This window comes from Ischnura elegans, chromosome 1 (assembly GCF_921293095.1).
Source record: "Ischnura elegans chromosome 1, ioIscEleg1.1, whole genome shotgun sequence".
Classification (NCBI taxonomy): domain Eukaryota; kingdom Metazoa; phylum Arthropoda; class Insecta; order Odonata; family Coenagrionidae; genus Ischnura; species Ischnura elegans.
Window position 1 is genome coordinate 65,537,536 of NC_060246.1, and position 23,308 is coordinate 65,560,843.

The window sequence follows — 23,308 nt, forward strand, 5'->3', positions numbered from 1 at the left end:
CCATCCCTTTTTCCATCACTCTGGACGTCCCTTTCTTTGTCGTCCCTTCCCTTCCAATCCTATCCCTACCCCAGAGGCGTCGACGGGCTCCTATTGCGGCGTCGCCTCTTTCCTTGTTCCTTCCCATCCAAACCCCTCCCCGGGAGCGCGGGCGTATAAGTCTCTGACTTGGTTCCCGGCCCTGGTGTGTAGTATCCTTCAGAGGACCCACCTAGGAGTCCTGATCACTTTGTCCGGTGGTGATATATAACGAGTTTTTCATTTCCCCTCGTATTTGAGTCGTGTACCCTACTAAGTGTTTGAAACATTTCTCCAAGGTACGCTGGCGTATTTGTTGGTAAAATTTGGTAGAGATGCCCAAGAATATGCAGCCGGCGTCGTGAACTAGGTCTTAACCGGTTGAGATTGTTAATGTAATTGGTAGTATGATCCCTGGTGGCCCTTATGGTCCCTGAAAACCTATCCCTTGAGCTATCACTCTGAGGAACGGAAAAAACGATCGTGTGATTCAGGCTTTAATGGAGACGCGCGTCATTTTGCATTTTCCGCCCACGTCCTCTCCTTTGTTTCCCTCTCGGCTACTTTCCCCCTCCCCTATTACACCTCCTCCCCACCCCAACTTTAATTCCACTTCCTTCCTATCGTCCATAAACCCTTCCCCCTCCTCCTTGTGGCATTTTTTAAGTGTTGCCCCCCCCAAAAATTTCTGGTACCCCTCCCCCCCCAGAAATTCCTCGAACTTCCTCCGAACTTATCCGCAGAACTTCTCCCGCCAAGAACTTTTCGCGCTAAGGTTTTTTCGCGCAAAGGATTTTTTGCGCAAAGGGTCCCTGTAGCAAAGTGCCCTGTCTCGCAAAATCCTGTCTCTGGAAAATCCTGTCTCTGGAAACAGTCTCTGAAACAGCCTCCGAAGCAGCCTCCGAACCAGCCTCCGAACCAGCCTACCTGCAATGCAAGACTTATATAGGACTACTGCGGAGAAATACTTCTCCTTGGCAAGCAAGGGGAAATCGGTGCTAAGGCCTTAGTATTGCACTTGGAGTGAGAAGTTTTACCATTGTCCTATCACAAACTCTCTCTCCCTCCAACACCTCACCCCAGTATCTCCTTCCCCTCCATGTGTTCCAATGAACGATTCCTCTGATGTCTCCAACCCAGAAGTTGAGGGGAAAATTCTGGGTGCTGGCTGTTGTCTCAAAACCAGGGAATGGTGTTTTGTGGAGCGGCCGGTTCTGCAGGGGCAGCGACGCATCAGTGGCGCAGTAGTTGAATTCGCCTGGCTACCCCTCCACTCCCTGGAAGAAGCCCTCCCCTCAAATGCTGTCTCGCCTTGCATAGGCAAGCCCTCTTTCTGGTCCTGACCTGCTGGGAGTCACATGTCTTGTGAGCCATGAGATTTTTAGAGCAATTTTCTGCTGGTAATGTTTCCTTTGGGATCATGAATTTACTATCATTGTTTTCTGTAATACTTCTGATTTTTTGAATACTCTACTTTGAATAGATATCGTACGGTAATAACTCGTAAATTGTTTTTGGCTACCTTTTTCTTGTGAGCTGTTTTTCTGTTTGTGGAGTCTTACCCTGATCCAGCATGTGACCGACGGTTGGAGTATTTCCCTTGTCTGGACTTACGTGAAAAATCAACCAGATTTTACGACGTAACGTTACATTTTGGTAGCAGAGCGTGGTTCGATTTCCTGTCCTTTCGTCGAGGTCTCCCGAGTGCTGGACAATGGTGACATTTCTCCACTATTTCTCCACTTTTTGCAGTTTCTGGTTGTTTCTTCTCTTAAAAGTGAGTTATTTTATGTTCAATTAAGTGCTTTTTGGTTCGTGTGGGATTACGTGACTAGTGTTGCCGACTTTTCCTCGTGGTCATATGCCATTTGACATTAATGTTCGTAATGCTCGTAATGTTCTTGATAATTTGGATAGCAGCTCGTTATTCTCGCACTATTTTTGGTGATTGGACTCTTCCAGCAGAGATAGATAGTTTTAAATCTCGCTCTTTCTCTCTCTTTTTCTCGTTGTCGTCACTTCACTTCTCAAAATGCCTGGAGGTAATACTGACAACCCGTACGAAAAAACTTATTTAACCACGGGCGAGGATCGTAAGGCCAGGGGTACGGCTAATGTGTCCGTAGGAAGTGAAGTTTCTAATAATGAACGGGAATCTTCTTTAGAAGTGGTTCCACCTCGCCCAACGCACGAGGAAAGCAGTGATTTTCACGTCTCTCACGAAATGTCTGCTTCTCAGACATTGCCAGTTTCTGAAGGGTTAGTGATTGTCAAACAATTACTCAGTGATTTTCCGCCATTTGAAGTGTCAAACAGTGAGAATTGGTTTAATTTCATGTTAAAAGTTAATGAAATCGTTTCTTTGTCCTTGGTTCCTCTGTCAACGTTATTGTACCTTGTAGTATCTAAACTACCTGCCAGCTCTCGTCATTTTTGGTTGTCTATGTTAAACTTGAATCTCGCATGGTCTCAAATCACAGAAAAAGTTTGGGCTAGAATTGTTAGTGACAGAGAGTTTGATCGTTTGATCACTACGAAAGTTAAAAGATTTCAGTTCCCTCGCGAAACGCCCCACGATTTCGTGTGTTCTGTGCGTAATGCCACTCAGGTGCTGGGTTTGCAGTATTCCGAGTCTTCTATTGTGCGACTCATTATTCAAGGGTTAAATCCTTTAACAAAATCTGCAATTATGTTCTCAAATCAGCCTAACACATTTGTAGAATTGGACTCTGTTATCACGCAGGCTTCTAAACATTTAATGGACTGTGCTGAATATTCCAACACTTTCCATCGTATCTCTAGGAATCCGTCTTCTGTTGCCTCTTCCAGTGCGCCTAGGGAAGTTTCTTTTCCTATTAATTGTTCTTACTGTCATAAACCTGGCCACAAAGTGAACGAGTGTCGCAAAAGACGACGCTTTACTCAGCCTGCCGTGAGTTTGATGAGCGTCCGTGACAAGTGTTCGACTCGATTGCCAATATTATCTATTAATCTTCATTCTATGCCATGCCAGGCTTTAATTGACACTGGGTGTTCAGTTTCACTGTGTGATGAAGATTTCTTTGCTTCTCTGAAATGTTGCCGGAGAAAGGTTATTCGTAAGAATGTTGACGTCGATTTAATCACTGTGTCGGGGCAGCCTTTTCATATTAATTCCTCTGTCTCACTCAAGGTTCAAATAGGCAAGTTTTCTTGGAACCACGTGTTTTATCTAGCTAAAATCCCGTTTCCCGTGTTACTGGGTGTGGATTTCATTTGTAATTCAAAGATGATTATTCGTCCGGCGAACGTCAGTTTTGAAATTGCCCCGAATTCTCTTTTTTCTTTTACGGACAATTGCGAAGCGTTTAAATCGGCGCCAGTTAGTAACTCATCCGAATCACATGTTCTGTCGTCCACTGAATTCACGCTGTGTGATAAGTTGAAGGGTTTATTGTCAAAGTATCCTGATGTGATTTCTCAAGAATTGGGGGTCACATCTGTTATGACCTACGAAATTGAACTGCTAGATTCTACTCCGATTCGATCCCATCCTTATTCATTGTCACCTCCAAAGGCAAATTTAATGAAGAAGCACATCCAATCTTTACTTGATAAGAAAGTGATTGAGGTTTCCAATTCAAACTGGTGTTCGCCAGCTTTTCTAGTGCCTAAAAAGGATGGATCTGAAAGATTAGTGGTTGATTACCGTAAGTTGAACAAAGTTGTTAAATCGGACGGTTATCCTACACCTTCTGTTGAACATGCATTCCAATATCTTGCTGATGCAAAATATTTTACTGTTCTTGATCTCAATTCTGCCTTTCATCAAATACCATTATCTGAGAATTCTAAGAAATTAACTGCTTTTGTGACGCCGTTCGGAGTGTACCAGTATAATAGATTGCCATTTGGTTTTGTAAATTCTCCTCAAATATTCACTCGTCTCATTAATGAAGTATTGGGCGATTTGAAATATTCATGTGTTTACCCATATATTGATGACTTGTGTATCTATTCCAAGTCTGCTGAAGACCATGTATCTCATGTTAATGCTGTCCTCAACAAACTACGCAGTGCCGGTTTGACGGTGTGCGAGGACAAGGTTAAGCTTGGTGTGGAATCACTCACTTTTCTGGGCCATCTCATCACAAATGGAACCTTGCAAGTTGATCCTGAGAGAGTGAGACCAATTGAACAATTCCCAGTTCCCAGAAATGTGAAGGAAGTGGCCAGATTCATTGGACTTTGTGGGTTTTACTGCAAGTTTATTCCAAGGTATTCTGAAATCTCTATGCCACTGAATCGCTTGAAACGTAAAAATGTTCCTTTTCAATGGACAGCCGTTGAAAATGAGGCTTTCTGCCAGTTGAAGAAAGCTCTCACCAATCCACCAGTGTTATCTTTCCCTCGATTTGACGAGGAATTTCATTTATTTGTCGATGCCAGTAATTTGGCGGTTGGTGCCGTTTTGAATCACAAAGTAAATGGTGATTTTGTCCCTGTGGCTTTCGCTAGTAAGGCACTCTTGGAACATGAACGTAAATTTTCTTCTTATAAATTGGAGTGTCACGCAATTCATTTTGGAATTCAAAAATTCAGTGTTTACTTACAAGTAAAACCATTTCACTTGTACACTGATAATGGTGCCTTGACATGGCTTTTCTCTCATCCTAAGCAGTTGGGCAAACTAGGCAGGATGGTTCTTAAATTATCCTCTTATAAATTCACTGTGCATCATGTTCGAGGAGCATCTAATTCTGTCGCAGATTGTCTTTCTCGCATTGAGCCATCCTCATCTACAAATAGTCATTTAGATGTGGAATCTAACACTCATAAGGAGTCAGCTGTTCCTTATTCTTGTGTGTTACATAAATTGCCTTTGTCATTTGTCGACATTCGAAAACACCAAGAAACTGATCTCGTTCTAAAGGATATTTTCAATCAGATTAATAATAATTCCTTGAACGACAAAAACTATTTTCTGAAGGGACAGCTATTATGTTATGGGAATTCTAAAATTAAGCGAGGAAGAGCTGTTTTGCCTACGGTCTTGAGGCCTATGATTTTTCAATATTTTCACTGCTCTAGTATGTCTGCTCACTTGGGCATGGCTAAAACTTATGATAAGATTAGCAGACACTTTTGGTGGAAGGATATGAAAAGAGAGGTTTATGACATGGTCAGAAAATGCCATCTGTGTCAAACTTGTAAACCCAGAAATGCTCCACCTCCTGGCATGCTATCGTCGCACAATCCTTCTGATGTTTGGGAAAGACTTTATATTGACTTTGTGGGTCCTTTACCTCTGACTAAAGGTGGACACCAATATGTACTTTCTCTTATTGATGGATTTTCTAAGTTTTGTTTTCTTGAGCCAGTTCGCAAGGCTACGGCCGGTTCGGTTGTTTCAATACTCACTCAAAGAGTGTTTCCAAAATTCGGTTTTCCAAAATTTTTGGTTTCTGATAATGCACAAGTTTTCAAATCTCATGCCATTAAGGAGATGTGTTTGCAACTGGGGGTTAAGCAAATTTTTGTTTCTCCATACTATCCCTGTTCTAATCAGGTAGAGAGATTGCATAGAAATCTAAAATCTGCACTTGCTATTTTGTGCAATAATGCTCACCATATGTGGGACTCTATGCTTGCTGACTTAAATTTTGCCTTGAACACTGCCTCTCATGAGAGCAGTGGTTATTCTCCTGCCAAAATAATTTTCGGCAGAGAACTAAAGCATCCTTTAATTAATCAGTGGGACATTCCAAAATCTTTATTCGAGAATGATCTCAGCGATAGTGACAGACAAGTTTTCCTGAATCATGTTATTGCTAATTTAAAAAAGGCCAGAAATAGGTATAAAGAATCCTATAATAAATCTCACTCCCAAATCACTTTCTGTGTGGGAGATCTTGTTCTCTGCAAAAACCATCCTATCAGTTCTAAAGGTGAACAGAAAATGGCAAAACTGGAACCTCTGTGGAATGGACCTTTCGTCCTTAAAAAGTATCTCTCTCCTGTAACAGTTATTCTGGAAGTTTCTCCTGGGAAAGAGAAAATTTGTCATGTTTCTCATTTAAAGGCATATCATGGTGGCATTGCTAATTCCAGTAATTAAAAGGAGAGAAATATCATTGATTTTTTTTTATTCTTTTTTTTTTCAATGAATGCTAATGTTTGCTCTCTCAAATACTATTTGATGCTTGATTTCGGTGTTGAATTTCTCTTGATTCCTAATAATACTGTTTTGAATAATGAATAATAAGTCTATTTCTATGCTTGTAATTGAAATTGTTCTGAAATATTGTATTGTACTTGCTTATTCTCATCTGCTTAATTCACTCATGTAATTTAGTGTTGGTCTACTGTGATTGTGAGATGGGGTAAGGTGGAGGAATTATGGGTGCTTGGAGGGAGAGGACGGGAGATTAACTTGGGGGGAAATCCCCGAGATGGCTCGTTTCCAGATAAGCTGTGGAGGTGGCCCCAGTTATTAAGATTCAATTGTGTTTTGTGTCACCTTTCCTCCACCAAGACTTTATGGACATTCTCACAATTCTGGACAGTGATAAGTGTCGTGATTTTGCAGTGTTCAATATTCTATCGATGGCTGAGTGATTGAATTGATCAGCTGATCTTAAGACTGCCTACTGTGTTTTAGTGTGGCATTTGGCGTTGAGTTGCGACCTTCATCGCCCGACAAGTATGAACTTTCATCTTGTCGCAACCAGCATGTTGCTCTCATTTCTATTGTTAATTGAAGAGTGAAATTTAGAGTGATTTCTTTTGTTGATGCAATATGCAGTTCTCATTTTGTTAGCATCGCCTTTGATTCTTTTTTGACTTGTTTAATTAATACTGAGAGATATATATACACATCTTGATTAAATTTAGTCAGTACTTGTTCAATAGCTGACATGAATACCTTATGCCTTATAAATTGTTAATAATTATTGGAAAATCGAGGAATTTAGTGCAATCTATTGTCATTTACGTAATCTTGTTGAATTTTGGAGGATTCTTTATTGATAATTAATTATGGACTGATAATATTTACAAACATGGAGGGTTTAAATGGGAGAAATACTAATGCCAATGTATATTAATTAAGTGAGACACATATTATGCTGAATATTTTTGCTGGTATTTTGATAACTAATAATTATTTAGTGAATAACCGTATTTTTGAATAAACTTGTACTTAATGATTATATAATATGGGGTATATATTTTGTTGGTCGACCCTAACTTTCTCTTGGGTTGCAATATGAATTTTGGGTAGAAGTTAAAACCCATTTTTGTCAATCGTTGATTTTTGATAAGGTGGTTGAACCCAACTAATGGGACAACCCAGGGTTCTGATGAACCCAACTGCTTCACCAACCCAATCTTGCCCATTTACTAAGTGGTTGGTTATTGTATTGCCTTACTTGGTTTAAAAACCACAAAATATCTCTGATGAGAGAAGGAACATTTGAGTTTGGTAAAGATATCCTGGTGTTATACCAATAAAAATCTTCCCAGTTCCTTCTGGTCGCTGATAATAATTATTTGTAATTTTGATTCACTGTTCACCGAAACAAGCATCACTTTATGACATATTGATTATTAATTTTATTTTCTTGCTATGTAATACTAAATAATCTACTCTATTTCAATTCAGCAATTATTTCTTGTCTCACTCTTGTAATTATGTCATGTTACTCACTTAAGAATTCTGTTGAATTCCAAAACATCACTTCTGAGGTTATTATTTACAGAGTGATAAAAATGTATGTTCTTGTCAAAACTATTTTTGAGTGATATTTCTTGAATACTATTGTCTCAATCAATAAACTTTTTATATTCAGTTCAATTCTAACCACTGAATAATGGTTTTTGTGAAATTCATGGGGGTTAAACAGTGGGGGTTCATCCAGTGAAAACCAGTGGACCTGTGATGCCTCGATAAGTTTTCTAGGCATTAATCAGTTCTTGGTGGACGTGTCTTGGTCCCCAAGTTCAAGCAATTTTTGTGGTCATTTTCCCACAGAGGATGTGGCATTTTTTAAGTGTTGCCCCCCCCAAAAATTTCTGGTACCCCTCCCCCCCCAGAAATTCCTCGAACTTCCTCCGAACTTATCCGCAGAACTTCTCCCGCCAAGAACTTTTCGCGCTAAGGTTTTTTCGCGCAAAGGATTTTTTGCGCAAAGGGTCCCTGTAGCAAAGTGCCCTGTCTCGCAAAATCCTGTCTCTGGAAAATCCTGTCTCTGGAAACAGTCTCTGAAACAGCCTCCGAAGCAGCCTCCGAACCAGCCTCCGAACCAGCCTACCTGCAATGCAAGACTTATATAGGACTACTGCGGAGAAATACTTCTCCTTGGCAAGCAAGGGGAAATCGGTGCTAAGGCCTTAGTATTGCACTTGGAGTGAGAAGTTTTACCATTGTCCTATCACAAACTCTCTCTCCCTCCAACACCTCACCCCAGTATCTCCTTCCCCTCCATGTGTTCCAATGAACGATTCCTCTGATGTCTCCAACCCAGAAGTTGAGGGGAAAATTCTGGGTGCTGGCTGTTGTCTCAAAACCAGGGAATGGTGTTTTGTGGAGCGGCCGGTTCTGCAGGGGCAGCGACGCATCAGTGGCGCAGTAGTTGAATTCGCCTGGCTACCCCTCCACTCCCTGGAAGAAGCCCTCCCCTCAAATGCTGTCTCGCCTTGCATAGGCAAGCCCTCTTTCTGGTCCTGACCTGCTGGGAGTCACATGTCTTGTGAGCCATGAGATTTTTAGAGCAATTTTCTGCTGGTAATGTTTCCTTTGGGATCATGAATTTACTATCATTGTTTTCTGTAATACTTCTGATTTTTTGAATACTCTACTTTGAATAGATATCGTACGGTAATAACTCGTAAATTGTTTTTGGCTACCTTTTTCTTGTGAGCTGTTTTTCTGTTTGTGGAGTCTTACCCTGATCCAGCATGTGACCGACGGTTGGAGTATTTCCCTTGTCTGGACTTACGTGAAAAATCAACCAGATTTTACGACGTAACGTTACATCCTAATCCCTATTACCCCTCGCCCCCGGCCGACTTCCTGCTCAACTATCCATGCATCTCCCCACCCCCCCACTCTCGTGGCGCCGTCCCATATATGTTCTCAAAGCCATCCACCTCCTCCCCACCGCGAAGCCCTCAATCGAGTGGAAATTCACTGACAAAGAAGAGGAGGAGCAAAAATTGCCATATCGCTGGGAGGGTTTTCGATGAGTTGGCATGCTCGCAGGCACTGATCGCTTTTATATCGTGAACTATAATTCTTAATCCTTAAAAAATTATCCATCGACACCGTTAAGTTTCCCAAAGATCTCCAAAAGTTAAATTTTCGTTGGTACGTTTTATTTTTCTTGAGGAATTTATTTTGAATGCATAAAGTTGGCACTTACAGATAATGTTCTGGCACTCCGGTTTTAAATGCAATGAGGGGGATTCCACGGCGACTTGAAATTATAGGGTAGTTAAATGGTTTGAATAGCTGTGGATTTTTAGAAGTGACAGTCATACGGCTAGCTAGCGAGCTCTACCAAAGAAAGAAACGCTTTCACTGCAAATCATCGAGTATTTTCTTCACTTATAACTATGTTTCCATGCAGCCTGTTCCGCAGTCTTATTAAATCTCAAATGTAAAATAACTTAGGAGATGGAGAGGTTAATTATCAATACCATATTAAAATATTATCAAATCCCACAGCCGCGTTCATTACCCATAACTTAGTGGAAGGGTTGACTCGCAAATGAAGAGAATATCTACTCAAATTTCATGAATCACAGAACTCAATCTCAAAAATATTTACCAACTCAGTCCCTTTTTACGTCTAAAAAAAACCTGTCTGACTGTCTTCTGAAAAAAATTGCCATTCACGCTTGTATTAAACAATTAAGGCATTTTGAATCACTCAGGCTCATATTTCAGGAGAGAGCGGTTTGTTCTGCATTGTAAAGGCCAAATATGGGTTTCAATTCCTATGCCTTATTCTGGTGCAATGTGTATCAGGAGAATAATATTAATGAATTCACGCATAGATTGAAATTTTTTCCGAGTAATTTTTTATTGCTATAGACGTCATTGGTGTTTAGCGCTACTGACGCCAAGTCTAGGTGAAACTGTATTTATTTTGTCAGGCATGGGTCCCAAGACTAACTTTAGAGAATTTAATAATGCTGTTTACAGCTTAATGAATTATTGGATGTCCAATTACTCGTCCATTAATGGTAATATTTGTTCGCTAATTGAACATGTGTTTTATTTTTCCCCGCAGTCCGACGCCAAGATGGTATTCGACGTGATCCAGAGGATGGAGGACACAGAACCTTTCTCGGAGGAACTCCTCGCGGCCATGAAGAGGCTGTGGGCGGACACGGGGGTGCAGGAGTGTTTTGGTCGCTCCAACGAGTACCAGCTCAACGACTCCGCCAAATAGTGAGTCCCCTACTTCTTTCATAACGCTCTCATCATGCGAAGTTTGGGCGTTGATTCTACTGACTGAAAGAGAAATAAATACTTGGTCTGGTGAACTTCTGGGTCTGCTTCCATATCTCATTGCTGAAAATAAAACATTAATCAAGTCGTGTCGGAAGTATTCCTTAAGTTGCGATGTGGTGGTATTGATTTATGGGATTACTGTTGCATGAACCCGTCGCTTAACTCCAAAGAGATTTTCTAATTTCGAAATATATATCCTTATTGTAAAAGGAAGACAATTTTTCTGCTGAAATTTGAACAGTCCTCAGTTGATAATATTCAAGCGATAATATCTGATAAAACTTTTTACGACTACAGCTACTTTATCGTCAGAAGTAAAATTCCAGAAGTGTATGATTTAACTGATTCGCAGATTTCTTTTATGGTGAAATATTGTTTTGATTACAATGTTTAGTAAATCCAGGCAATCCTCAGTTACAGTGCGACTATAATTGTAAATTATCATGCCAAAAAGGAATATAAGGAAAATAAAAGGAATGGAAAGGAATAATAATGAAAGGAATAATAAAAGGAATGCCAAAAAGGAATGAAAGCTTGTCACTTTCAGAGAGAAAAGGAAGTAAACCTCTGCCTATTAATAGTCTATGAAATTCATAGAAACGTCATGAATTGATAGCGTCACAAAATTAGTGAAACAGTTTCGTTGAGATGCTACGGTGAAATTAATATAGGAGGCATATAAATACAGGGCATTAATCATGAATTCCCTTAATTTTTGACAATCTTATGTAAATACGGCACTTTTTTATGGTGGATTGTTTAGGCGCACATATATTATATAGCATATTATAGTATATGCGTTCTAAAAAAAATTATTAGAAGCCCTTATCTTTGTTTCGCCATTACAATTACCAATTGTCTCATGACTCCCTGTCCAGCATCTTTATTTCTTGTCCAAAGATATTTTACTCTACCTTTGGCATACTCCATCTTCAAGCTGTTTTATCTTGATATTCTCCAAGATATTTGTCGTTAATAGTCAATGAATGCCAAATGATTGGAAGTTTTCTCTTCGTTAGCTTTATTTTTGTTAGGTGTGTTTCTGTTACGGTACTCTCCTCCGCCCTTTGCTATTTTTGGATAAATATTACCGTTCCGGTCAACTATTACCGATTCGACTGTTATGACCTTTTATATAGATCCACAGGTATCATATTAACCTGTGCCTTGATGGATTTTCGTGTACGCATTGATTTGCGTGTGCCGAAGGTCCAAAAAATTTCCTTCAAATTAATGTCGCCTGGTTCATGAATGGAGTTTATTTTTGCTTTTTATATTTTGGGCTTTATTTTTAGCATGGGAAAATATATTGAAAAAATCACTCGCCGAGCCGACTGTGTTCCGTCGAAGCTTGAAATTCATCATTTTTTCAAATTACCATTTATTTTTCGCTCGTTAACCTCTCTTCAATCGCTCGCTTCACAGTAATGACGGATGGATGGGCTATTCTCGGTCCACATCCGTTGTCAAAGCAGTCATTTTTGATGGAATCAAATTGGAAGAACTGACTAATCCGATTGAAATATTAATTCGGAAATAGTGTCGGCCTTGGACAGCGATCAATATCCGTGAGCGGCAACGTTTCGAATGTCAAGCGTAATTCGCCTCTTGAATCATTAATACCGTGGAAAATGCGAGGTAATTCGCATTTCCTAGAATCCAGCCGGGAAGGCTTAATTCTCGCTTTCAATTGGTTTTCCGTGTATGACTGTCGCGGCGGCGTAGCTTCATATCCTCCTTCCCATTTAGCCAAGTAAGCCAGCTGTGTTATCTCCGCATGCCCTTCACAACAATTATTTAGCCCCTTGCCGGTTTTATCTGTGTCTTCAGTGGTCCTTGTGGTCATTCAATGTCGTAATTAATGCTGGAAAGATGTTGTGCAGGCAGCAACCTATATGAAGTCAAGATTTTGTTGAAAAAATACCCTCAACTACCAGGTTTATAACCTGACCCTTCGAAGTAGAAAGCCGGCTCTTTTCTTATCCATCTTCATTTCTCTATTGATAGCAATTCCTATTTTAGTGGGTTGCGCGCCGACGCGGCATGCGATAGTCTTTCTAGCTAAATTTTCATTGCACTATAGTAGCATGATAAGAATGGAGTTTTCATTAAAATCAATTGAAATGGTTGTATAATGTTTCCATCCATCCTTAAATTAAAAGCAACATAGAGAAGTCTTAATACTTTATAAACGACATAGGTGTTACTTTTCGATTTATTTTTAATGAGAACTCCTATTTGGAAAATAATTATATCCTCCCTGGGTTTTTCGCGCCTCGGTTTCCGTTGAAATTGAGTTTATGCTTCCAGTAGCAGTGTACTTAGAAGTAAATTCTCATATTATATTTTATTGAGACCTTTTGTAGCGATGGCAACGGATTTCATCATCATTACCAGGAGGTGTCTACATTTTAAGTACCTAATCATTCCATTTAAACTATCTTTGAATACAATCAATGGGAATAGTTAGCGGTTGAAATACTTATGAATAGATTTTAATGCATCCTGATAATTTTCTTTCTTCATAAGCTATTAATTTCTTAATCCAATGGAAATAAACAAGAGGTTAGCAGGCGCTTTTACCTCGGAATCAGCCCATCGGATCCAGCAAAGACCACGTGATCTTGGAAATCACCATTTAAACCTTTTATGCATGTGCAGAAGCTGACAATCCCTCTTTTTCATATTTTCTCTGAGCGTGTGTTCCTATCCTGCGTACTACGTATGCGAAGAGGTTGTTACCGTTGAAATAATAAGTTTGTCGCGTAAATGATGCCAAGACTTCAAAACGCACGTTATTAAAGGAAAAAAGTGTTCCACCCGAGGCTGTATAATAATTACATCCGGTGTGATCCATTACATCTCGCTGAATAAGGTTGAATATTTTATTTTTATTTTTTATTGTCATACCATCGAAAACAACACATATTGGCCTTTTACATTGGGGTTTATTCAACAATTCAATAATTATACCTGCACGAAAAACCACGTCCTGGGTAAGGGCAACCCACTCAAATGGGACTCGAACCCGCGCACTCTTGTTTGGCAGGCGAGGACTTCACCCTGCCCCCACCACTTTGAAATGGTCCGTTTTATTCCTGCTGCGTAATGGTAGGCCACTTGTGTTAATGCCGTGATGAGGGGAACACTAGCCAAGCATCTCGTATCATGGATCCACCGTTTGTGCGGAGCAAAATATCCAAATTAATGCTTTCGTTTCGCACGAGCGTCCGTGGCTGACGGCGGTGGCGACTCACAGCCTCTCCTTCCTTTCGCCCGGCTAAATAGTTGAGGGCCGGTGTAAACTTTCACGCTGAAATTTTAATTTCCCCGGACTCCTAATCTTGAGCTGCTTATCTGCGGACTGCAGCCTCGCCCGAGAGCGAGCCACGCGCGTGTTTTACGGAGTAAAACAAGAGCCATTTTCGGCTCCTGCGCATGCGACCGAGATTGAAATAGCAAGATCTCAGATCACGTGATGATGACCTCATTGGTCGATTCCGACGGTACCATTTGTTCGCTTGTTGTTTATTTCGAAGTGATATTTTATTTCTGTTCAATTTTGTACAATAGAATGATTTGCTATCTTCCACTTAAATATACCAATTTAAATACGACTAGTTTCGCTATACTGAACCATTTTCAAGTGTGATCTGGAGATCTGAAAGTCTAAAATTTGTTATTATTCAGTTTATCGAAACTTTTCGTCATAGCATTGGTTCATAAAAGTGAAAATCTGTGACTGTTTTGCTCTACATGATGAAACAGTTCGACCGAATCGATTTTGGTACCGTAAGACATAATTTCCATTCCAATTAATACTCTCAAAGGAGAGGTATCTGGGTTTAATTTGATTTAATTTATAAATATTTCATCTTCTTGCTTTTCCCTATTTCCCATAGAAATATTGAATTTAAGGGTTTTGAATGTCGGCCTCAGCGTTTGGTTATTGCACAGCCACCTTGAGCGCTCTCTACAGTGTTTGCCGTGGAGTATTCACATGGGTGAAGGAAGAAACCGGGAAAGCCCTGGGGAAATACGAGACCCCCTGGGATTATGGTGGCACGAGATTTTGTTCGTCAATCTGTCGTCCGTCTCGCGCAGTGAATCATCGGGAAAAAATCGCTGTGAGTGCGATTGCAGACGGTTCCCAACTTAATGCGTCTTCCCCCCCTTTAACTACCCTCTCACTCTTATTCCTCTCAGTTCCTCGCTAAAGTTTGAGTCTTGGTGCTAATTTGAATATAGCATCCTGAGGTTTCCCACTTGGTATGTTATGGACACTCTTACAACATTTTAATGACGCGGTCTGTCAAACTCTCCTGGGTTAATAATATATCCTGAGATATAACTGATAACTTCAGGCTTGGCTTCGTGAAACCTCTCCATATTGGAAATTATTATTATAGTATTCTACCGATTTCCATGGAGTATTCGAGAAGTGATCTGGGAGCCTCCCTTTCCTTCCAGATCTGCCTTCTTTAATTCACTGTAAGGCCTACTCCCTTTCAAGCTATCTAAAAATCCTATTCTTTTCCTTCCCCTCCCTCGTTTCCCTAACAGTCTACCGTCTAACACCATTTTCAACATCCCCTCCCCGCTAAGCACTAACTCCATCCATACCTCCTGTCTCCTCCGTATGTCATCTAAAAGCTGCCTCTCCTCACCCACCATGTCCAGCACTCTTTCGTTCCTTTTCCTCTCCGTCCATTTCACCCTCTCCATTCTTCTCCATACCCACATCTCGAATGCCTTCAATCTTCTCTCGTCTTCTTTCCTCAGTGTCCACGTTTCCACACCGTAGAGAGCTACACTCCAAATCAAACTCTTCACTAACCTTTTCTTTAAACTCTTACATAACGATCCTCTCAGAAGCTCCTTCCTTAAGGAATAAAACTTTTTAAGGTTCACTATTATATGTATAAGGGCTATTGGTACTTGGATAACTCGATGTACCCCCGCTAATCCTCTCTTTCTTCTCCAACACCGCTGCCTTCCTTAGCCCCTCCCTCCCCTTGCTGGTCAGATACCTATCCACACTGGAAAATCCCTCCTCCCAAACCAAGGCTGCTCTTCCTCCCCCACTATTCCCTGCTCAACCCCCACCCCGCTCACTCAACCAATCCACTCCCTTCCGATAGATGTCCTTACTGTCGTATTCAATATGCATGTATAAATCTAAGATGCACGAAAGATCAGTCAGCTGAAGATATGACTACGATACGAAACCCATATTAATATAATAGTGAACCTTACAAAGTTTTATTCCTCTATTTCCAATTTCCTGAGATGTTTAGGGTTTTAAAGGTTTTGGGATTCTTTTCAGTCATTTAAGTTATTACAAGAGCTCTGGATTGTTTATGGAAGTTCGTATTGTATATATTCGTAACTCTATGTACTTAACTCCCAATATTGTTATAAATACTTGATAATCTTATAATATTTTGACTTATACTTTAACAAAAGGAAACAATTAGGGTGTTCTTGTATTTTCAACCAGTTTTCTAGCCAGTTGTTCTTATAATTCTGTGATGGTCTTCTGGAGGTTATTCATTCTCTCCATTCATTTTGAATGGTATCCTTTGCTTCCTCCTAGACCTTCTGAACGATCTAGACAGTCGTCTCTTCTCATACCAGTCGTTCCCGCCTCCTCCATCAAGTCTTCTTTCATCTTCTCACGCTCAGGCATACGGCCGGGCTTCGCTATGCGTGGGTTTACGGACGAGGCGTGGAGTTCATTTACTTCTTCTAAGCGCTTAATAACTTGCAAATGATCGCCGAGAGCCCCAAGGGTCGTATGCCCTCCCACTTTTTTTGAAGAGTGATTTTCATACTGTCCCAACAGGTTTCATCACCTTCGACGCTTCCGAATTAACTCGTGCAAACTTTTGGACGTTCATTACCCTGTTAACTGAAGCCGCGAATTCCTAACAAGCACGGGTCCATTCAGGAAAGTGTCGAAAGAAACCACTCTATCTGCACATCGTTTAAGTTGCTGTAACCGTAATTTCAACTTTTCTTCATGATTAGGTATGTTGCGCAACTTATAATCAATTCATAGGAAATAAATTGAAGCAACAGCTCAAGGAGCCTCAAATATGTACAAAAAACTGGTAATCCTAATTTTCAACTGAATGCATTTTTTGCCCTTTTGGAAATCATTACTGGAATTACTCGAGTAATATCATCATCAAATCTGATATCATATGTATTTTACTGTGACTTTTATTTAATCAATATGCATTTCATCATTATCATCGATGGTTAACAATCCTACCCTGTACTTATTGATTTTGCGCAGCTCTCCATTCAATCCTCCTGGCAGCTAATCTATTCAAACTCACATTTCTTCTCTTTAACATCCTTCTTTAACTGCTGCAAATATTTATTTCGAGGTCTTCCTTTTCCATGCTTGCCATCCACTTGTCCATCGACGGTCATTTTCATCAATTTGTATTTACTCTTGTTTTATATTGACCATTCGTCCAAATGGAGGGCTCAGGAGCCATTTCGTACCTGCTGACCACATCTTTTAATTGAGCTTGGTTACGCGAAGTGTAGTTGTAGCGTAGTGTTGTTATGTAATGTTTTACATAAATGTATATACATATAGCGTGTTTACATATAGCTTGTATCAAATACAAGAAACATGGCCACAGTTGGCATTATCAATTTCTGTAAAAAGAGAAAAATTGAAAACTTAAAATTTCCGGACCGCATGAAGAGTTTGTGCGGTACGGGAGCTACCGAGACTTTTACTCATATTATTCACTTGGTTTTATCGGAAGCGTACATTTCCGTTCTGAGTTGAGTAACGTCACACGTTGGCTACTAATTATTTCATGGTAATGTCATGCATTTTTAAGACTGTGGGAAGCGCCTCATTCCAGAGCTTTCGTCGAGGCGAGTTGAAATGACTGGGGTCGCCTCTGTTGTCCGTTGAATTTTCAATGATGCCCCGGAGCGCGGTCCAGTTTCCTTCAACGAAGAATCTCGGATTTTCTTGCTTGGCTTGGTAGTGGGTTTCTCTCAGAGCTTCTTCCCGGGTTTGATTAAAAGCGCAGACGCTTAAACAGAGAGCTCCCCCCTATTCGCATGGTTATTTATCCTCATCGTCAGTGTGTGGCGAAGGTAGAAATTTAAACATCCATTTCCTTCAATGGGAACGGATGAAAATCTTTGAAAATTTCAAAAGGGTTCACGATCCCGACTCAGCTGGAATAATTTAAGCTTCACCTGCCACGCTTGCAAGGAAAAGGAATGCTTGTTCATTATATGCGAGTGTGACTCGAGCCGTAAGTCTTAAAATTTGAGGAAAGAAAGAAAGTTGGTGAATTTATATTCTCACGTTTTGCACTGGGGGATTCTACTATACTCTTCCTAAGTGTTGAAAGCTTACTACCCTGTACCGGGTTCAAAATCCGCTTCTGTATATTCTATAATTTCTTTAGGTACCTTCTATAGTTGCGTGTTGTGTACAGGGCCCTTGAAGCATTTCACTCATTTCGGCGACTGAGACCTTTAGCCTCGGGTTCTCTGGTGCCTTTCCTCGAGGGGGCACGCTACGTGCGCCGAAAGAGTCGTCCCTGCTATCTCACATTATCCCTTTTCATTACATACCGTTGGCGCTGTGGCCATACTAATTTTCACTATATTCTAAACAGATTAGGGATCTGTGTAGGAGTCATTGTTCATTTAGATATTGATTATAAGGAAAAAGTAAATTAATATTTTTTATGAATTCGATTTTGTGTATTTTCCGCCCACAAATTCAAGTAACACTTAAAGGTGGGTCGTTTACCTTTGCATGAACACTGCGTGCATCTCAGTATTTTGAGAATAAAGGTGGCGTATGGATTGATTGGATGTACGCATGTTCCATCCTTCCTTCTCTTCATTCATGGCGCAAACGGCTTAAGTTGTGTGTCTCCTCCTTAATACAATACCTCACTTACTCAGTGATTCAACCATAAGGTTAGTGTTGGTTGTACGAAGTGCTAGTGCTAACCGCAAACTTGGATGCAGGCTTGTAAACGCGCGTTCAGGAATGATTTCCAGGAATGAATGCCAGTTCCTTTCCTTGGGCCGCTTCACACTTGGATTTTGGATTATTTCATCTGGGTATGATTTGTGACTTCATCTCCTGTAATTCCCCGTTCTTGCCGTTTTCTTACTCGTCCAAAATCACCTACTATTTTTGTAAATTATTTCGCCCAAAGTAATGTTATTATTATTCTTAAAGTAGAGAAATATAATAGATTTCCATGGTGTATGTTATATTGTAGAAATTAAGGTAAAGAAATTAAGTTGGAGAAATTAACACTCTTGTACACACATACTTTATACTTACGGTTAACACTCTGATACACTCCTATGTAACACAGTAATGACGGAAAAAACTTTTAGTGCACCTTCTGGAAATTTGTTCACAAGCCCATTGAACTTTCCCGTAATCATTTCAATGCATACGACACGTTTCGGCTCACAGAACCATCATCTGGTAAATTTTGTTCCAATTTGTCGAACTTCCAAAATATCCGAATCAGGGGCGGATACAGAAAACACTCAAGGGGGGGGCGCAAAAGATATATTGAGTTGCCTTTACTTTTTATCGCGATATCGCAATAAAAAATAATCAAGTCACAGGCAGAGTAAAATAAAATTTTAATTAATGTAATTATACACATATATAAGACAATGCCATCTTATGATATAAAAAAAGTCACAATCGTGGTTCTGCCATGTTTGCCAATTCGGCCGGACCCGCAAGGGAGGGGCGCGCGCCCCCCATCTGTATCCGCCACTGATCCGAATGAATATAACCGATTCAGGCGTGACATAGTGGTTGTACGAAAGCTTCACAAGGGATTTGATTCCACCAGAAGCCAAACGCTCTACCCATTGGGCTACCACGTCCCCACAATACTCGCACTCAACAATACCTGATGCTCGTCTGAGTCCCAGTTTCTGCTGATTCTCTCCCGTTCTTCTCATCTCTCTCTCTCTGCTCCCATCGCCTTCACCAGCCACTTTTCCCGCAGCCTCTTTCTCTCTCTCCCTCTATTGCCTTCAGCGCTTTTTTGCCCTCCTTGCAGCGAGCAGGCTGGCTCTCCGTTCCTCTCGTCTCCTCGCAGCTCCTCGGCCCAGGGGCAGATGAATGGGTTCTTCTTGTTTGTGCGGTCGGAGGTGGGGGATAGGGGCTGCAGCCCTCCCAAGGACATCCGTCCTCTTCCTCTGATGCAGCGCCGAATCCCAACGCGCTTCTGCTGCTGCTCTTCCTTCTTACTCAACTCTCTTTCCATTCGGCTTCGTGTCGCGGCATGTCTCGGAAATATATAACGACACCAAATAATTTAGGTTTTTATCTACTTCCCTTTTTTAAATCGCAGTGTTTAAATTTCATTGTGTTGGTCCACAAGTTATATCCGAATTCAGTTGAATTTCCCCGGTGGATAAATGATGGATGTAGCTTTTATTCCAGTTCGCCGGCATCGGCTCTCATAATTACTGTCCGAGTACTGGGTTTACCTAAATAAACTAGTTATTTCATTTTATATGACTCATTAGTTACATTACGAGTTGTGTGCCGCAAATAAATTGGGTGTCTAACCTCGGATTATTTTCTTTTCAGCCCAATTCAAAGCCTAACTCTCTTCATCCCATCTATAACCCATGTGGTTTTCTTCGCACATTTGTTTTTTTAATTTTTTTCCCATATTTTTCGTTGTTATGGTATGAACTATTATCCATGCATAAGGCAGTGACATTACATGAATCAGTATGGTCTTAAATGATAGTATTTCGGTTATCAGCGCTTTTCTTGCACTAAACTCGTATAAACAATCATGAAATCTTTGTCCCTATAGCGGCGTTAGTAGTTCAGGCAGGATTCGATCTCGCGATCTTAGAGTTTGTCGACGAAGGCGATGTCCATTCGCCACCAAGACAGAGATACGTTTTTCCTTCAACAGTCTGAGGGAGAGTGTATGTCAGGTGGTGCCTGTAGGTTTAGCGTAGATTTCACGATTTTGCGTCTCCAGCCCGCACGCATTCCATGTATTTTCCATGTGGTTTGCCCGCGTGTTTTATGCGTTTGGTTCCGAAGACGGTTACGAAACGTTATTGGCAACCTCGACGCCTTGTCTAAGCACAGGTAGATATCGTGCGGCCGAGTGAAATGAAATCGCCTTGACGTGACTCTCTGTTGTCCGTCATTTCTTGTGCATTGGTGCGGCTAGCTGACACTGGACTGGTGCGGTTGGCGTCGTGGTCTTTTAACTGATTCGTGACTCTCTTTAAAGCGAATTAGTGGAAAAGATATGAAGAGTTGGCGAGTATCTCAAATCTATGTAGAGAGATCTAACGGACGTGGCTGAAAGACGGAGAGATGGATCCAGAAATGAATTTTGTGGAGTGAACTACCGAGGATAGGCAATATACGGTACGCAATTTTGTACATGCTTAATGATGCGTTGTATATTTTTACTAAATTTGGATTTTTAAATTAGTTTTACGTTTCTTTACTAATGCCAGTCTCGTAATACATAGATTTTTCTCGGTTTCATCGTGTTAAATGGTTATTCCCTGCAAAAAATGAATGAATTTTCATTATATTTGAGAGAGGCGATTTTACCCTCTCTTCTACTTTAGATCCTCGTGAGAAAGTTGAAGTTAGTGCGAAAATTTCATATCATCGCTTTGGGACGAGGGTGAGTTTTAGTTTTTTCTTCACAGGTTTCCGCAAGGAGCCAAAGCCAATGATTACTTCTCCGTGTTTTAGTTTTTTTCCGCCTCCATCGTTACACAAGTCCACAAGTTTATGCCACGGCCACGTCAGATCGAAGTGGTCTTCGAAGTGATACAACTCGGAGTGGTCCGGGCTAACATATTGTCCTATTCCTGTAATAAACTCAATGTATACCCCAAAAATGGAGGAAATTTGAAAATTTTCTTTCGTTCATGATGTAGTATGTCTTTAGAAGGCCGCTACGTACTTGAGGTAATGTGATTCTTGAAGAAAATTTTTCCCTCGTCCTTTCTCAGCGTCAACGTTTCCCTACCTTGAAGCCCTAAACTTAACATAAGGATAATCCGTAGACTTCTCTACATTTAATGATTCTCTGAACAGCTTATTCGTTCTCATGAACGCACCTTTTGCGAATGCTATTTTCTTATCGATGCCCTTACTTAAAAATCACCTTCTTTTGATGTAAGAAAAAGGTGTGTCTTGGATTATTTTAGTCTATCGGGTAGTTCTCCGCCTTTTTATCTTGTCACTATGTCTTCAGTTCTTCGCACTGATCGGACGTGCGTTTTCACGAAGGCAACGTCGAAAATCCCACTTCAATTTGCATTCGTCCTTTTGATTAGTGGTGGGACTCGCTCAATTGGTTAGCCTCGCTCTTTTCCTATCAATGGGCTCCCTTGATTTGGCGAGCCCTCTGGACTTCCTCGTTGTCACTAATTTTTCTCGGCCCACGCCTCTTGGGGAGAGCTTTCGACAAGAGAGCCTTTGTTTTGAACTGCTTCGCCCCTTCGTCGTTTCCACTGCGTGGAATGAGAAATGCAGTCATCCAGCACGATGAATCGCATGAATTATATAGCGTAGATAAACAAGGTTAGTTATTTAAATCAACGGTTTTCCTTGGCTAGACCTTGATAAAATTGGTTTTCTTTTTAATCCTTATGGTCGTTTTACACCCATGAGCTATGTCTTTCATCGCAATTTCGTGATTGTCGTAGTCTAATGATTAGGAACCTTAGTATCTCACATTAATTGTTTTAAAGGTATCGCGTTTCACCTTGGTGAGGTCCTTAACCAAAAATATTTTCCGCGCCAACGTTTCGGAGTCTGTTGAATAAAAAAACTTGTAAATTACACATATATGATTTTAATAACCACCAGTTTCGCCGCTGTGGGACATCGTCGAGTGCAAATACAGGATAAAGAGAGGTTTTTTATTCAACATGAAGCAATTGCACCAAGTCATGCCTCAAACTAACAAGTTACGGAGCTTATTTTAATTTAGCTTCAGGTTTAAAAATGTATCGTATACACAAAAAAACGCCATTTGGATACATAGCTGATAGTTGTTTCATAGAATTCTGCATTTCTATATAAGAATAAATACATTAAGGTATTTTGCGCCCAAAAATTTCTGTTATCTCTCACACAAAAATATCTTAAGGAAAAATGTGTCTCTAATTGAGATCATTTTTAATTGAAATTTGATCGGAAAAACATCGAGAATGGTTGTTAAAAATTGATAGGAATTAATTTACATCCATTACTTTAATGTTTCATCTGGCCTCTGATCGATGGATCCTGTATGGACCCTTAAGTAGGACACCCCAAGAAAACTTCTCGAAACGAACTTGTCCCCCTACCCTGAGTGTATGATAAACACATACTTACAGCTAAGTCTAGGGTGATATCAACCCTAACCTATCCAAACCAACCTTCTGGTTGAATCCCTGAAGAGGTGTGACTTTGATGTCATTGTTTTTATCAAATAATGTATGTACTTCTGAATGAAGTGGAGGTGATCTTCATATATGAAATACGACACTCAATTTCAATGCTCTCAAAATCGATTTAATACGCTTGGCTACACCTGCAATGAATACATTTTTGACTCGGGTGCAGCGGCCAAAAATGCGCCCTCTGTATAGACATACATATATACGTACGTGCGCGCGTGAGGGCCGCTCTGGCGGCCGTTGGTCCTGATTCGGGTCGCCCTCATCGACGAGGCAGCGGAGGAAACCCCAGGGGTTGGTGTGACGGCCCTC

At 40.6% G+C, this 23,308-nt stretch overlaps 1 protein-coding gene across 1 annotated transcript in view; it reads left to right on the forward strand.

The window, feature by feature from the left end:
• The window catches only part of LOC124162378 (guanine nucleotide-binding protein G(o) subunit alpha), a 273,531-nt gene that overhangs the window by 132,775 nt on the left and 117,448 nt on the right, over window positions 1–23,308 (forward strand). The window contains exon 4 of the mRNA XM_046538898.1: window positions 10,293–10,453. Coding sequence (XP_046394854.1) covers window positions 10,293–10,453 — 161 coding nt within the window. The remainder of the gene's footprint in view (window positions 1–10,292; window positions 10,454–23,308) is intronic.